The 17,169-nt window shown below is 37.2% G+C and overlaps 1 protein-coding gene across 1 annotated transcript in view; it reads right to left on the bottom strand.

Annotated features, from left to right (window-relative positions):
- The window catches only part of col7a1l (collagen type VII alpha 1-like), a 154,376-nt gene that overhangs the window by 35,604 nt on the left and 101,603 nt on the right, over window positions 1-17,169 (bottom strand). The window contains exons 78-89 of the mRNA XM_069192546.1: window positions 16,251-16,301; window positions 15,325-15,360; window positions 15,160-15,213; window positions 14,075-14,110; window positions 13,220-13,255; window positions 12,926-12,985; window positions 11,961-12,086; window positions 9,448-9,519; window positions 7,158-7,193; window positions 6,243-6,302; window positions 4,128-4,172; window positions 3,305-3,340 (exon numbers count right to left, since the gene is read on the bottom strand). Coding sequence (XP_069048647.1) covers window positions 3,305-3,340; window positions 4,128-4,172; window positions 6,243-6,302; window positions 7,158-7,193; window positions 9,448-9,519; window positions 11,961-12,086; window positions 12,926-12,985; window positions 13,220-13,255; window positions 14,075-14,110; window positions 15,160-15,213; window positions 15,325-15,360; window positions 16,251-16,301 — 648 coding nt within the window. The remainder of the gene's footprint in view (window positions 1-3,304; window positions 3,341-4,127; window positions 4,173-6,242; window positions 6,303-7,157; window positions 7,194-9,447; window positions 9,520-11,960; window positions 12,087-12,925; window positions 12,986-13,219; window positions 13,256-14,074; window positions 14,111-15,159; window positions 15,214-15,324; window positions 15,361-16,250; window positions 16,302-17,169) is intronic.

Genomic DNA, 17,169 nt, shown 5'->3' with positions numbered 1-17,169 from the left:
TGCTCCCCCTGCTCCTCTCTCCCCTTTTATCTCAGTTCACCCTCTCCCTCTATAAAACCGGCGAGTAATACCTACTCCTTCACTTTTTTCTTCTTCTGAGTTGGGAGGAAGTCTGCTTTCTCTCTTCCTTCCTTAATTTACCTGCTCCATGACTAGCCTGCCTCTTGCTGAACAGCAGTTTGGTCAACAATAGGTAGCCTGTCTACTCTGATTTTGCCAGCCACAACATTAATGTGCAGGGGTTATATCCCACTTTAATAAGTGAAAAGACCAAAGGGAGAATTTAAAATAATTAAAATAAAGTCCTTTATGAAACTTTGCTACTGTTACTTGGTAAGAAAGGAAGAGTAATGGTAAAACATCCCAAATATATACTTTAAGATCCAGTAACCTGTCTACATGTACTTAAAATGTTATTACTGGGATTAAATAAGTAAAAGTATTAGTATAATTTCTATCCACAGTTCCTAATCCCTCCACTTTGCCTAACCCTTATCATTTTGTTTCTGCTGCCAAACCATTGTGATTTTACTTTGAAATAACAGACACAAAGTCATGAGAACATCCAGTTGAATACTTCTGGAATATTATCTGAATAACTTCTATATGTTTTCCAAGATCTGTTTTTCCTTATTTTCAATTCGACACTGTAAATGTAATTTCTTCAGACAGGAAGCACAGATCTTTTGCATGAACAGAGCTGTATTCGGGATGAAACAGTGCAAAGCTCAGTGCAACAAAACCAAAAAAGGGGGAGATTTTTATGTGTAGGACAGAGGAAGCAGACAAGTTTCAAGTTTGACCTCTTTCTTAACTTTTGTTTCATGACTCAATTTCCATTTTATTACAAAATCCACAAATGCATGCTGCAGTGTACTTGAAGAAAGACACACAATAAAAGGGTCTTCCAATTCCAAAACAACAAGAAAACAAAGTTTCCCGTTTACCATGTTCTATATCAAACAGTATACATTACAGGAAGTATATATTACAGGCATGTGCTATAAACTCTCAAGATTAATAAACCTCCAGGTCCTAATCCCAGATGGTAACCAGCCAATTGTCCTTTGTAAACATTTAGTAAAACTCTTCCAATAATTGCTTAGCACAGGGATAGTACTGTAGAATGGAGAATATTAGTGCATATCCATAAAAAGGGTGACAAAACATAACCTATTATAGACTGATGAAGTCTGACTTTTGTTAGTCTGTAAGGTTATGGAAAACAAACTTGGGTAATTAAACTAGAAGATTTCTTATATGGAAATGGGGTGTGATTAATTTGCAAAACTTGCTGCAACTCAATAATGAATGAGAGAGTGGATGTATGAGGAGCAACAGAGGTAGCGGAGCTCCTCACTGTAAAATGTGCATAACATGAATGAAATGCACTTTCATCGCATTTCCAATTTTAAAACATCATAATCACATGCTCTTAGGTTTAATCTATTTTTAAAACATTTCTACTCTGATGGACCTTTCTGTTGGGTCTACAGGGGTTCAGTACAGTCGACAGGCCCCTGAAACCTAGACGCTCTTTGGATCTGAGAAGTTCACTGGTGCCTACAGAGTGATGCTATGTTTACTCCAAGGCCACAAGTGATGACTGAATCCTAGCAGAGGCAGAGAAGAGCTACATGTGCTCCTTACTGTATGTACTGTAGCTCATGGGTAACCATACTGATCTTATAACTCCTTCTTAGGACAAAACTGTCACCCTTTAAAAACGATGATTGAGGCATCATAATTACTCACAACTACATCAGTGGCATAGATTACACCTGTTTGCTGCTCTGTCCTTCATTTCTAGTTTATTACAAGACTAGTTCAGATTGATTGGAAATAGTTCTGGTAGTTTTAGTGTGAGATTGTATATATTGTAGATTGGCATCTTGTACTGCATTTGGCCATTTTTTCCACAAACAGGGTTGTAAATCCAATTCAGTTAAAAAAAAGCTTAATCTAAACCATAGAGATTTTAAGGTGATTTTTATATGCATCTGACACCTGCCTGATGCTCTGTTTACAGAGTGTCGTCAGTTCTGAAATCTTCACTGGCAGCCTACTCTGTACAGCTCAGTCCATCAGCAGTACAGCAAAATGGAGAGCTCTGTGTTCTGTTCCATGTTTTACACTCCTATTTTTAAGATATTTTCAAATGTTAATTTTTAGATAGTTTTTCATAAACGATTTATTATTATGTTACAGGTGGCAAGCATTTAGGGAAATTGGGATGCTGTAATTATATCACATTTAACACATCACCGGTGGTACTGCGCTACAGTAGAGTACCACAGGAATCTGTACTGGGACCACTGCTCTTCCTATTTTATATCAATTATCTAGATTCTGGCATACCTGGTATGCTAGTCAATTTTACCGACAATAATGATACGAGAATTAGGAAAAACTAATATGAATTAGTTTAATTACACTACAAAAACTCTGCAACATAAATTAATTCTTAGTTATTATCCATCCATATTCCAGCTCCTTAATCCAATATAGTTTTCAGCAAGCCACAGGCACAAGGCAGGATAATCAGCCTGCAGGGGACACACAGACACAAACACGCACAACTCTCAGTCATTATTTTGTGTGGGCTCAGTAAATACCTTTGTAGGTATTCTGTACATATTTCTGTAGGTATAAAATGTATAATTTATAAATTTATATTTATAAAAAATACCTTTGTATAGAAAAGTCAATTGTAAAATGTGAAGCCAAAGAATGAATTAAGGACTTTAAAGGTTTTCCACAAGCTTGAGACTCCTTTGAGGAATTTGAACTAACTTTTTGAAGTACAGTATATACTGTACTGTATACTTTTTTTTTTACATAGCCAGAATAAAATAATCCAACTTCATCCTGGTTTGACAGCAAGAAACCTCTCAAGAGAAATCAGTTCACAGAAAGGGTCTGAGCAACAGCAATGAAGAGCATTTTAAAAATTCAATGCTACTGTAACTATGCTTCAGTAACATCAGCATCAAAAAGTATTGGAAAGTAAATAAAAATTTAAAATTGTTGCACTGTAAATTACAATAATAATAAAATATTAAAAATCCAGGGTGAAATGAATATACTATTAATAGTATAATATTACATGATATATATATATATTAATATAATATTAATACAATACTAAGAATTAATAACTATATAAAAAAACTGTGCAATTGTACTACATTGAAATGGTAGTCTGACCAAATGCTAGAAACAGTATTTTCTGTGTACGGTTATATTTGTACTTTGACAATGCTGTTTTTTGCCATAATACTGAATATGCAACACAAACACGCACCTTCTCTCCTCTGGCACCTGGTAGTCCTTTGGGACCCTGGTGAGAAATGGGGAAAAAAGCCAAAACCATTACAATAAGAAACACTTTCTGTGTTATAACATTTTAAAACCAGCATGTACAGTAGCTGCTTAAGGAAATGATTAGAACTAAATGGACAAAACAGAGCAGCATTAAACCCTTACAGTTGCTACACAAAAATGTTCAGAGCGCATCATGTGTAGATTTTGTTCCTAACAAAAGGCTGGTGAAAAGGCTAGAGTACAATTCATGAAGAACATTGGAAACAAATTTTTTTTTTATTTGGATTCTTCTTTTTCTACTTAGATTTTAGCAAAACATCCCCTTATACTTTTCTCATAGTTCTGCATTTACACAAGGGATGGCTAACTCTGGTTCTGGAAAGCCCAAATCAATCCATTGGGTCTTGCATGGTCCAGTTTTCATACATTTAAGTATTTAAGTTAATTGATTTAAGTTAGAAGTGTCCAACTATGATTCTTGGGAAGTAACTGAGGTTGTATTTGTATTTTAAATGAACTCGAAAGACTCACCTGCATCAGCAGTGAAGATATAAATCTTTGTGAGTGTTATATGATTGATGATTTAAAGGTAACCAATCAAGCTTGCTGAATTGTGGCTTTCCAGGACTACAGCTGGATCCTCTTGCTGTACAGGTATATAATGTATTTGTACAGTTATTGCTCTCCCCAAGGTTTTGCAGTATTTACTACAAAGACGTGCTACATATTCTTTAACAAGTAAACAGACATGAAAAAATCATTTCAGAGAATCAGTGTTCTTGAAACACTAGCTGTTCACTCACCAGAGGTCCTGCAGGCCCCCGAATGCCAGCAATGCCCTTTTCTCCCTAAATTGGGTTTGAAAACAATAAAGACCTAATCGATAAAATGTTATTGACATGCAATTTTATCACAATATGACTCCTAACTAATCAGATTTATTTTGCTTACTGCTCTTTCCATCTCTGACTAACCTTCACAATATTTTTTTAACAAATCTATGTTTACACACCATGGACATTAGAATTTGACAACTTTGAACTTTACCCATTTTCAGTCTTTAGCATACTCTGTAAAACAGGCTGCATTGTTAAGAGATCAAGAGTGTTTTCAAGTATTTACTTGAACCTAGGAACAGTTAATATGGAAAGGAACAAGTAAAGATGAATTCCGTGCTGAAAAATAGAAAGGATACACCATGCGACTACTGGCTATGGAGCCTTCTTCAGCCTTTGAAGAAGGCATTCTCTTTTACAAAAGACTTTTACTTGTTCTTTTGCAGCAAATGCAAACTATCACAACTGCCCACATAATTAATCTGTAATATTTTATGTTATAATAAAATTGAGTTTATATGTAGTTTTTATCAGATCTTACTTACTGACGCGGGGCTGTGTTTAGTGTGGGGGTGGAGCCCTGGATTAAGGGCGACGCATTGCCTTAGTAACCACACCAGCCTTTTTGCTAATTGGGGACGAGCAGCAGCTGTGGCGGCCCTTTAACACACACTGAGTACCTCCCAGAGGGCCGCGCAGACCGCCGCAAGGGGGAGAACCTTCTACAGAGGGGGCCGCGGTTTCCCTAGTTTTCTTTTTTCCCCCTCTTGTCCCGTCGTTTATCTCTCTCTCCGGGAAAGGTTGAGTTCTTTTTATTTTTGGCCTTGCGCTTTTTAGCCACCAGACTGGATCCCGTTAGATAGGGTAAGTCCAGTCTGGTTACCGCTGTCCCAAGCGGCTCTTTTTGCCCAGGCTGGACACTGTTAAAAAGAAACGGTCCTGCCTGGACGCCACTGTGCAAAGTGACACATTTTTTTCCCCTTGTTTTTCGCTAATCTCACACCGGTGCCTCCGCCCCCTCATACTGGGCGTCGACTTTAACCGGTGTTCTCCGCGGCTCCTCCCACTCCCACACTGTCACATTAGAAACTGACCGTAGAAATTATTGCCCATAGAAATGATAACTTTGTAAAAAATTAGAGTTTATTATGATCTAAATTACATTTAAAATGTCTTGTAAGATGCCTTTTACAAGATAATGCAGTAAAAGAATCATAGGTTTAATGTATAAGATGTAACAGAACTTCATTATATTATTTTAATTATTACATAGATTATAAGAATCCTGTATATATTATTCTTCATTTTCTAAGCTTAGCCTGTTACTAGTTAAAATCATAAAGGCTTTTTTTTCAGAGCTGCCATTTTAAGGATTCCATCTCTTGCTAGAGTTACTGCAAACCTGCAGGCTCTCTACACATCACAGGAGTTGGCATTCCTCTTCCGTTTCTCTGAAAGCTGATAAGATCCTGGCCAAGCAATACCCATTGTCCTTGACAGTGCCCTGCTAATTGTGTGCCATTCACGTTCAGCCAGTGGTATCACCAGGACTTGAATTAGTGGGCATCTTTATTCGCTTCACTTAAGGAAACCCTGTAGCCATCATTTCAGTTATTTATTCCCCAAAAACGTACTTTCTTCCCCTACAATGGCAAATTGTATAAAATAAAAATGGGAAAAATAACACCTTCAAAATGTGGAAAACTAAACCGAGCACACTACAAAGGTTATGCAGACAACAGAAGGAATGTATGTTATAGGACGCACAGCAGCAAAGCAGATCTAACGCTTCATATTAAAGTGAAAGTGTTGTATTTAAAATAGCTATGCATCTAGTTGAGATTTCCGTACTGTCATGGGTGGACTTGCTGCTTAACATTAGGCCAGTTAAGAAATGGCTTTTGATTGGTGGAGGCTGCTTGATTGGTATTTTATAGGACACTAGGAATAATAAAAAAAAACATACGAGTGCAAATTCAGGAAGATATGTACTGTTACTGCCCAGGCTGCCTTTAAGCAGGGAATTGCTGTGACAGTACAGCCATTGTCCGTGTCTAACTGCTGTTAAGGTGTGAAACTCACCCTACGTCCTGGGAGCCCCACAACTCCTCTTTCTCCTGGTTCACCAGGCACTGTGTCACCCTGTTAATTACATAGGTTCCTGGTCAGATCAAATGATGTAGACTGTGAATAATGAAGTTACACAGATTACTGTATGTGTCGACACAAAGGGCTCTGGTGTACACACAACAAATTTTGGGTCATACATGTTCAGAACACAATGGCCATGCAGGCAGTGACTGAGAGTAACTTCCATCCATTCATTTTCTAAACTGCTTTATCCAATACAGAGTCGCAGACAGACCTAACCAGGTAAGCAACAGGCTTGAGGCAGGATAGACCCTGGATGGGATGCCAGTCCATCGAACAGACACATTGTACAGTCACAAACACAGACTCACACCTCACAGCACTCACAAAAGCACTCGCCACAGGGCACATTTTTCCAGATACCAATTAACCTACTAGTATGTCATTGGACTTTGGGAAGAAACCCACATGAAGAGAGCCCATTGGGAGAACATTCAGTAAAAACTCATGCAGATAGCACCCTGGTAATTTACACTTTCAATATTGATTTTAAAGATCCCCAGAGCTGTTAGACAGGAATGCTAACCACGCTGTCACCACTGTGCTGCTTATTTTGGGTTTCAGTTGAATATTTCTTAGTAGCCAAGGCAATGTGTATAGGGACTTTATGAAATGGTTTTGGAATTTGCATGCTGTCCTTTACATGAGTTTGTAAAGTTTTTTATTCTATGTTTGTAAACAGCATTTGAACACTAACTATAGTATTTACATTACAAGATGCATAAATAACCTCAGCACTGTTACAGTACTTACCATTGTGTGTAATGTGCAGAAATACAAAATGATGACACGTCTGTAAGAAGGAACCGTTCTTATGATGGTTAGAAAATAAGAGGTTTCTCTTACCTTGTCACCTTTACTTCCAGGCAAACCTGACAATCCCTAAAATAAAATGACAACATTTTTATTAGTCTTTTATGATTATGTGAGTTTTTAAGACAGTAGAAATTCTGCTATTCAATGTAAACAACACTAAGACCCAGTTCTCATATTTATTCACAAAACAAATTTCACATTGAAAAATAACATTTGCAAAACAATAATATTGATTAACTTGAAGAAACCTACCCTGGAGATCTACAGTATGTGAAATGCTTCCTGCACGTTAGTTACTGTTTACACTTTGCATCAAAGTACACGTCTTTATACACTTTTCATACTGACTCTCACTCTGGCTTTGTTTATTTGCTTGATTTTCTCTAATTCAGCACATCTGTTTAATTACTTGACACCAGACAATTCATTTACTGGCAGGCAGACAAAGAGCTCGTTTAACGGTGGGTTTTTGAATATATTGAGTGATACAATGGCAAAGAGCAAATCATCAGTATGTGTCTGCCATAAAACGTATTATTATTGTTACTAAAATCTAACCACTGAACTTAAGTATATTCCAAAAAAACGGCATGTGAGCAACTGTATGAGAGCAACAGTCCAGCAAGGAAAGTTTTTATGCTGTTCATCCTAATACTGATGCATGCTGTGGATAACAAAATCATTCTAGATTACTGAGTAACAGTGAATATTATCATAAGCATCGCTAATAATATCATTCATTAGCTGTTCAAAGTGTATGCACCCACAGAATAATAAGTGCTGGCAAAGCCAATGCATGACAAAAAACATTGGATAGGAGAGTAGCTTTGACATCTGCTGGTGGCTGGAGAAGAAGTGAAATTCCCTTTCTTCACATCTCCTATCACTAAGGATACACCAACATTGAATTCTGGAGAGAGATAATTCATTAGCTGCTGGTATTTCTATTCTGATTTTCATCACAAAGGACTCCATACTGCTCCACACAGGAGGGGATCCACTTTATCCACTACTGAAGTGCAACATCCACCTGGGTGGTGTGTGGCAGGCATTACGCAACAGAAGACCCGCTACCCAGCAGATCAGGTGGAGAATTTCAAAAATGACTTCACCGATGGAATAAAAGGGAAGATTTGGGGGGGGCAAATGGCCACCTGGATTTAGGGTGGAACTTTAGCCAGGAAACCAGAGATTCTTCTGAACATTGGCTTGTGATCTTTAATGAGTTTGGAACTTGGTCCAATGTCTCATGAGAGGAAGGCACCTCTGAAAGTGTTGTATCCCCAGCTGCCATACTAGGGCACTGCTTTGGAAATTCTGGTCTAGACAGAAGAGTTCCACTTACTGGTCCATCTACACCACTTGGTTTTCATCCCATCGCACTACAGACTAGGCCCATCCTTGGTGAGCTTCTAAGATGTGATGAGATTGGGTTACGGGGTGTAGCGGAGCTAGTTTGGATACAGTGACGTCATCACCCTCCCTGCGGGTAGCAGGGACCTCAGCTGCCTGAGCTGCCTCCTCTAGCTCAATTTTGCATTACACCAGAGGCCACGCTCAGCTATACATCCATTTAACATGGAGAAGTGAAACTGCTCGAACAAGATTTGACACCAGAAAACACTGTAGGGTCATGCTGAAAATGATTCAGGGAAACATAGAATCACTTGCCTTATTCTAATAGAAGACAAGTTTAGGCATGTATATAAATTAATGTGAGGCTACCTAGTTTCATTGAATCCAATCATATCATAATTGGCTAATAATGTACTGTAGTTGGTTCTATTGTTTGTATTTTGTTCCTAATACTGAGAACCATTATTCACGTGAATTGATAAAACATTTTTCTGTATAAAAAAGTCAGATATAAACTGATTGGGGACGTTAACCTATTTTATTGGAGATGGGAACCCTCCAGCTGTTTATATATAATTACTCCCCCTGCCTACAATTAAACAGCTATGACCTTTAGCTCATGATAGCTTTCACAGACTCCTGCAGTGTCTCCTTCTCTAGCGTTTTGTTTTAATTGAATAAATCACATGCTAAATTGATTAAAAGCTTATAGCCTGTGAGTTTTCATAGAAGATTAATTTTACAGCCCACTCAGGTTGGCAGCTACAAGCCATTATAGACTGATTATTATCATTGACCTATAAAATCTGCTCCAGTTTTTGTGACATTTTGTGGTTCTATGCTGTGTTTACAGATTCAATTTGAAGCTTCGATTCTTCAGGACAGGGCAATCCGGGTGGACAGTGGCACTTGAATAGAATACAAGTAGAGTTTAAAGAGTTTACAGCTGAAGATTTTAACATACCTGCTTGCCTGGAGGACCATGGAGACCTGGGCTTCCGGACAAACCATTCTTCCCTCTTTTACCACGATCTCCCTAATTATGAAAAAACACAACATCTCATCTAAACTTTGAGGAAAAAAGAGTGCGACATGTTGACTTTGATAAGTAAAAAAAAATATTCACTCAACTCTTATTTTTAATTTTCTTTGGCATTCATGTACCAGAACAGTAGACAGTTAAGCAAGTTTCAAGGATAAAGTCAAGAGCACTTGTCACTTAGGAATCCTCTGCCATGCATATGAGAGCATTCTCAAACATTATTCACATTAACATGGAATCTTTTGAAAGCATCGCATTTATTTTTTGTCAGGTCTATATGTATTTGGCATTATTCATTAGGTTTTGATTTTGGAAGTTTATTTGCGTTCTTCTTTCCTTCAGTGATCAACGGGTTATCTTGTAAAAGTGTGGGAATGCAGAAATAAGATTATTGTTCGAATGGGGAACCCCATGTAAGGGCATAAAAAATAGATACTATTCAATTCCGAACTATAATCTTTGCCTTTGTTTTTACAGTGATGATGTGTGATTCATTTTTTATCCAATGAGTTTAGTCACATATAATTGCGTCTGATTGGGCCTGATTAACAGCAATTCATTTCTACATACAGTAATTTAGGATGTCGTCACATAATGACATCTGTACTTATGTGAAATTTCACTAATTACCAGGTATGGAGATAAATACATGAATAATTTAAACAGTTTTATAGCTGGTAGAGGAGTATGAAGAAGCAACCATAATTAAACTGGTCTTTGAATTGAATTTAATGCATCATGTGTAAACTGAGTTGCATACATTCGGATTCAATAGGAGCTCGTAAAATGTTGAACTTGAACCTTTAGAATGTGCATGTATCCTGTTATTATTGCAAGGATTGACACATGGATATAACAATTACACCAGTAACATGCTATCTGTTTAAATTCCTTTACTTGGGCATTACTTATACTTTATTTATGAATGTTTTATACTAATACATTGGTAACACTTCAGAGTAGAGCTTTTAAACATTTAATAAATTACATTTTATTTAAAAACTGATATAACTGTGATAACAATCAGCCTCCACTTTGGATTAACTGGATGTTAGTGACAGCACCCTAATCCTGACCCTGGTCAGAGCCGAAGCCATATCCCTTAGTGGTATATAATAATTTTCACTGCTGGTTATAACATCATTAACAACATGTTAATGGTTTGTTTATAGACATTTCAATGGGGACCTTAACTACCATGTGACCACTATATTCGCTGAAACACACCATGGCATTACCTTTTTTACTTCTTAATATTCCCTCTGATATAATAAAATAAATACTATAGAAATAGTAATTACATTGAAGATTCAATAGAATTTTGAAATAATAATTATGGCTGTTTTTTAACATTTTTAAGATCAGTAATGTAAGGGTGATCCTTACGGGTTGCCGTACTGATGATGCAGTACATGAATATGTAAATAGTATATATATAGAGTAGTAGATTGACAGGCATTTGGTTAGGCAGTTATTGAGTTAGTGTTGAATGAGTTAAAGAGCACTGTGTTAATAAAGTGCACGTTCATCACTACAAAGCTGTTAGTAAAGTGGTTAATAACCGCTGATAAGAACACAAATAGAGAATATAACAATTAATTCATTAACATTAGGTGTTTAAGTGATTGGTGTAAATTAAAGACACACACCAACCTAATTTCAATGGGCATTCAAAATGGTTAATGCAAACTGTGCAGGTACATAAACCACAATCCTAATTGGAATGTAAATGGTTATGGAGATAGGGATGTACTAGATTAAGAGATACCAAACTAAATTAAAAAATAAATATGCAGTCATGACACATCAAAGCTAAATAAACCAATGTTTAAAGGGGATTAAGCTGAACCTAGAAAAAAATATCCTCATGACAGACTGATTTACCTTGCATATTTCAATTAGCACCTTGCTCCCTTGCTCCCCAGCCACCACCCTTTTCCTGGGAACCTTTGCTGGTCAAGAAAGCTAAGCACTGAAGGGTTTCTTATTTGGCAAGAGTTTCCACGAGCCAACGAAGCAATATACAAATCGTGACATTTGATAAAACTATAAAAACATCGTATTACCACATGCTCTCCTGACTGAAGTGTAATATAGCCAAAATGGCAGCTGAGTTTTCTGAAACCTTTCTTTTTCCAGTGCTGTGTCCCACGTTACTGTTCTTAATAACAATAATTCCTTACACTTATGCAGTATAAGCGCTGATATAAGTGCTTTTTCTGGACACTCCACTCAACCACCACCAATGTGCAGCATCCACCAGGATGATGCGACGGCAGCCATAGTGCGCCAGAAACCTCACCGCACATCAGCTCTCAGTGTGGAGGAGAACAGAGTGATGAAGCCAATTCACAGAGTGAGATTATTAGGAGGCCATGATTGGTAAGGGCCAAGGGGAGATTTGCCCAGGACGCCGGGGTTCTTGTTTCACTTGCCTCTGGTCCTGGGGGCCCTGGTAGGCCTGGGGGGCCTCTCGGGCCCTGAGTTCCTGGAATTCCAGGATTACCACGGATACCTTGGATACCTTGAGCTCCTGGGGGACCAGGCGCCCCAGGCTCACCCTATTTCAGCAAACAGCAACAGTTAGACCAATTTGAGGAACACGCGGCTTTCACATTGGAGCATTCCGTTCGAAAAAGTGCTGACCTGCTGTAACATGACAGTGTTACTGTACATTTTTTCATCTGATCTGCCTCAGGTGCCACAGTTTGGTTGCATATCAAAACGCGAGTTTCAAAATTTAAAGGGTGACACATATTTCAGTAAAGGCAAATAAAATAAAGAAATGCAAATGGAAGACATTGTTTTTATTGTAATGTGTATGATGAATGGTTTATCTGGTAGTATGTAAGGCTTCTTTAGGAGGTTCTCTTTAGAAGTCCATAACTATGTTTATGTAAACAAAACGTGTAATTAATTTATAATCACATAGTAGCGTCTTCAGCTACATGCTCAGAACATAAGAACTATGCATACACTGACTGAGAGTACCTCCCATCTGTCCTTTTTCTAAATGCTTACAGGGACACAGGGGAGCTGGAGCCTATCCCAGCAAGCAATGGGTCTGAGACAGGATGCCAGTCCATCGCAGGGCAGACAGACACACACACGCATGCAGAAAGTCAGCACCCATAGTCTGGAACTGAACTCAGAGCTCCAGTGCTTCAAGCCAACAATGCTATCCATTGTACCACAGTGCTGCCCTGAAAGTTACCAATTAAGCAACTGAACAGTAAATAGATTTTTATATATTCATATGGCTTAGTCAATAACATGAATCGTACCGTATACACCAAACACTTTAGTTTTAAACTTTAAACAATTGACAGAATCATTTATACTGAAAATATAGGGTTGACAGATTTTCTAAAAATGAAAATAAAGATTTAAAATTGAGTACCTTTTGTCCTGGAGGCCCAGCCTGACCGACTGGGCCTCTGTATCCAATCCCTGGTTCACCCTAGAAAGACAATCAATGGACATTTTACTATTTAGTCTTACCAACTATGCCATGCATAGGAGGACAGGAATCAGCTTCTTAAAGCTATTTCCTTTTCCAGGGAGAATATTTATTAAAAGTTACATTTCAGACAAGTTTCATTTTCAGTCTCATTTATGAAACATCTTTAGGAACTTGAACTTGTTTTGATTTTGTGGAGAAAAGAGATTTTCTGTATGGTGTGTACATATTTACCTTTTGTCCACTTTCTCCGGGTTCCCCTTTGCTCCCCTTGAAATGGAACAAATAAGGACATATTAACTGGACAAAGTGATATTTCTATATCAGAATATTAATAATTGCAGAATCACACAAGAACTGGGAGTAGCCGAACAAGTGAAACTCTTTGAGGATTTCTGAAGCTACAGTATGCTGGTGACAATACAGGGAATTATTTATCTATAGATTGAGATCACCAGTCACTTATGGTGCAATAAAAATAGAAAGCTAAGACTTCAAAGGCAGATGTATGCAGGATCCAGAAAATGTGTCTCGAGTCATACTTTGACATAACAAATCTTAAAAATTCTGAAAGAACTCAAAATCACAAGTTGTTCATCCTCAGTGCCGCAAACCAGATTGAATTTACAGTACAAACAAATGTGTTTGTCTTGATGCATAGGCAAGATTAAAAAAAGCAAAGTGCAAAGATTTAGTTACATTTAATGCTAAGAAACCATCAATATATCAATAAAATAACATTGCTTTATGAAAGCTACACAGCAAGAAAAGTTTTGTTTGCATCAAAAAGCAAAAAGCATCACAGACTCATTTGTTGTCTAATAGTGAATAACTGTGGGTTTATTCTAAAATCATGAACATCATGTGAATCTCCTTATATTGTACACAAAAATGTGATTCTGGCCCTTATTTTTTACTTTACTTTAGCAACCAGATTAAAGAAGAAAAATCTGTATTGTGCAGATCTCTACAACCCTGATTCCATATAACAGTCTTCTTTAAAAAATAAGAAGAACAGTTAAAAATACAGCCAAGATATGTTTCTTAAAAAATATAAAATACATTTCGATATAAAACAATTCTATCAACCTTTTCTCCAGGGATTCCATTTTCACCTGGATCACCCTTTAAAAAAGAAAGAAAAACCACATTAATGCAATGTTACCTTTTTATGTTGTGAGTCGTAATCATTGACTTTAAAGAATAACGATATGATGAATTACATCAGTCAGACAATGAATGTCAGGCAAAGATTTAACTATAAAGAACTTTCAAAACAGCTATGGAACAAAGTTGTATAAGCGTACAAATTAGGAGGAGGGTATAAAAACATTTAACAAGTTCTTAATATATCTTTGAGCATGGTGAAGTCTATCATTAAGAAGTTGAAGACATTCAGATATCCAGATCAGGCTACCTCTCCAAGCTGAGCAGCCAGACAAGGAGGACAATAGTTTAGAAGTGTTGCTGTGATATATCCCAGTCACAACAAAAAAGGACTTGGATGGAACTGAAAATTAACATCTGATTCTGCATGAGATTTGCAGATTTGCAACAAAGCACCTACAGATGATAATGCAAAACAATGGCCAAAAGATTTCTGGTCAGGTAAAACAAAATTGGACACTTGTGGTCGAAAAGCAAAGTGTCACATCTGGCACAAACCCAACACAGTGCATCACTCAGTCATTACCATCCCCAGTGTCAAACATGGTGGTGGCAGCATTAAGTTGCAATCAACTTTTGAATGCTCACAAAACACACAATCAAATAATTGAATCATATAACAGTTCTAATCTAAATATATCATTCTATTGTCTTTAATGGAATCAGCTGTCCTTCTGGCTTGCTTGAAGAAGTCCAGTAACAAGATATGCCCTTTCTAAATTGGATGCCTCTTAAGGATGGCTGTTTTATAAAGGTACAGTAGCAATTTATTGAATCTCTCTCTCACTCTAGCCCCCATAGAACGTCTGTATCAGTTACACTAAAGTATCCAGTACTGGAGGAATCTGTTATGTTATGAAGAGAGGGTTGCAAACAAATCACACTTGTTAAATTAATATTAATGCTATGGACATTATTTAATAAATTTGCTATACAATTCATTAAAACATACATCCAAAAAGAGAAACAAAGTAGAAAATGAGATTTGCAAACCTTAACATTCTTACCTTCACACAGTTAAGTCCTGTCTGCTCCAGATCTCTGTTCTCCTGTTTCTTTTTCTATAAAACACAGAAAATCTTTAAAAACTTTATTTGCTTGATAAAGTACATTGTATAGGTAGTATTATACTGTATGTTTTGTAAAGGTTATAATTGAACCCAAAAACTTACATTTAATCTCTTTTTTCCTCTGGCTCCAGAGCGTGCCTTGAAAAATATATCATATTAATAAATCGTTTAGAACTCCATTCCCCGCATTTAAGTTTCTCATTATTCTCTAATGAATATAGATTTAAAAACTGTCATTAGAGAATGTGTAATTGCTGTATTGTTATTTATTAATAATTAATACATATTAATAAAGAAAAGGCAAACAAATTGTGGTCAGAATTAGCTACCTTTCAAAATATATGGCACATTCATTCATAACAGTCCCAATATTAATGGCAGTAATTTAAATAAATTGTGATTATAATGTATCAAACTAAGAGATGAAAACATTTTATTTTCTACAATGTTCTTGTAATGTAGCTACAGTATCTAATAATGAACAACTTATTAGGTCAGCAGCAGTGCATCTCTTGTTTGTTTGATACTCCTGTGACAGTACATCGGCTGTCAGAAAGAAGAGTCCTGCTGTGCCTCCTATCTCTGTATTCATTCTCTCATTCTTGCTCCTCAGCTCTCATTAATGTTTCAACATGACATTCAATAACGTCATATCCATCCTCTGCCTCATCGTTGCTTTCTGTTTTGTTTTACTTGCTTTCTGGGACTGGCAGTCTGTTTTTAATGTCTGATATCTACTCTATATGATACAGACATTCTTGCCATCTCCTAATTGTGTGTCCTCCCACCCTGTTTTGATTGAAAGCTAGGTAGGTTAGCTCCCCTTTTCAGGCCATGGGGGAACAGGGGGCAAGGGCCACTATTTTTCTCAACCATCCGACACTGGAGGTGGAGGTGATGTGGTCAGCATCACGCTCTTGCCGGCCTGTTACCCCCAGGAGGATTAACTCATTTGGAAAGCAGGCTGAATGGACCTATATGCCAGGTAAAAAAATTAACTTCTGTGCCAGAAAAATTGTTGTCTTTACTTTTTGTCCACCGTGGTAGCGCCTTCCTCCTGAGGTTCCTGGTAAGTATGCCTAAAGGAAAATTAATAAGAGTCTTCATCATATACGTTAATAAACACTGCTGCGCTTTTAAAGTAATTGTAATTTAAATATAGACATACTGTACCTGTTTCAGCAAAAATGTTTTTCTAAACATTAACTTATGCATGCAGTACATAAGCCATAATGTATAAAGACACATTCATTTAAAAAAAGTCGATATTTATTTAATAAATATTTAATAAAGGAAATTATGTTTACAATGACCATAGTTATTCAATGCAGATTACATGGGGCTAATGAAAAACATTTTCTCCTTTATAATTTTGCTTAGAAATATATAATTTAATAAGACTTGAGACTCTAGATGAAGTCTTTGATTTAAACTCTTTAGATCTTAAAATAATTTAAACTATCATTACATAAAGACTGTGAGACTTAATACAAGAGATCACTAGATAAGACTGAGTAGAAGTATCTTGATATTGCTTATCATTTGTAAAGAAATAATTTGAAGAAGAATGTCTGACCAGGGGCAGCGCAGTGCTGCAGTGGTTAGCATTGTTGCCTCACAAAGCTGGGGCCCTGGGTTTAATTCCTGGAGTGCTATCTGCATGGAGTTCATGTGTTCATTGTGTTTGCATGGGTTTACACCAAAACCCACCCAACCTGTAGGCGTTCCAGTTTCCTCCTGCAGTCCAAGGACATGCTGGTAGGTTAATTAGCTCAGAAACTGGCTCTGGTGCGAGTGTGTTTGTCTGTGGTCTGCCCTGCAGTGGACTGGCATCCCATCCAGAGTGTACCCCCCTTTGCCCCTTTTGCTTGTGGGGATATTCTCAAGCTCCCCTGCGACCCCGAATTGGATAAAGCTTTTAAAAAAAATGGATGGACGCATGGATGA

This window comes from Lepisosteus oculatus, chromosome 7 (assembly GCF_040954835.1).
Source record: "Lepisosteus oculatus isolate fLepOcu1 chromosome 7, fLepOcu1.hap2, whole genome shotgun sequence".
NCBI classification, from domain to species: Eukaryota; Metazoa; Chordata; class Actinopteri; order Semionotiformes; family Lepisosteidae; genus Lepisosteus; species Lepisosteus oculatus.
Note: the sequence above shows the minus strand (reverse complement) of the source record. Positions and strands in the feature narration are given on the sequence as shown.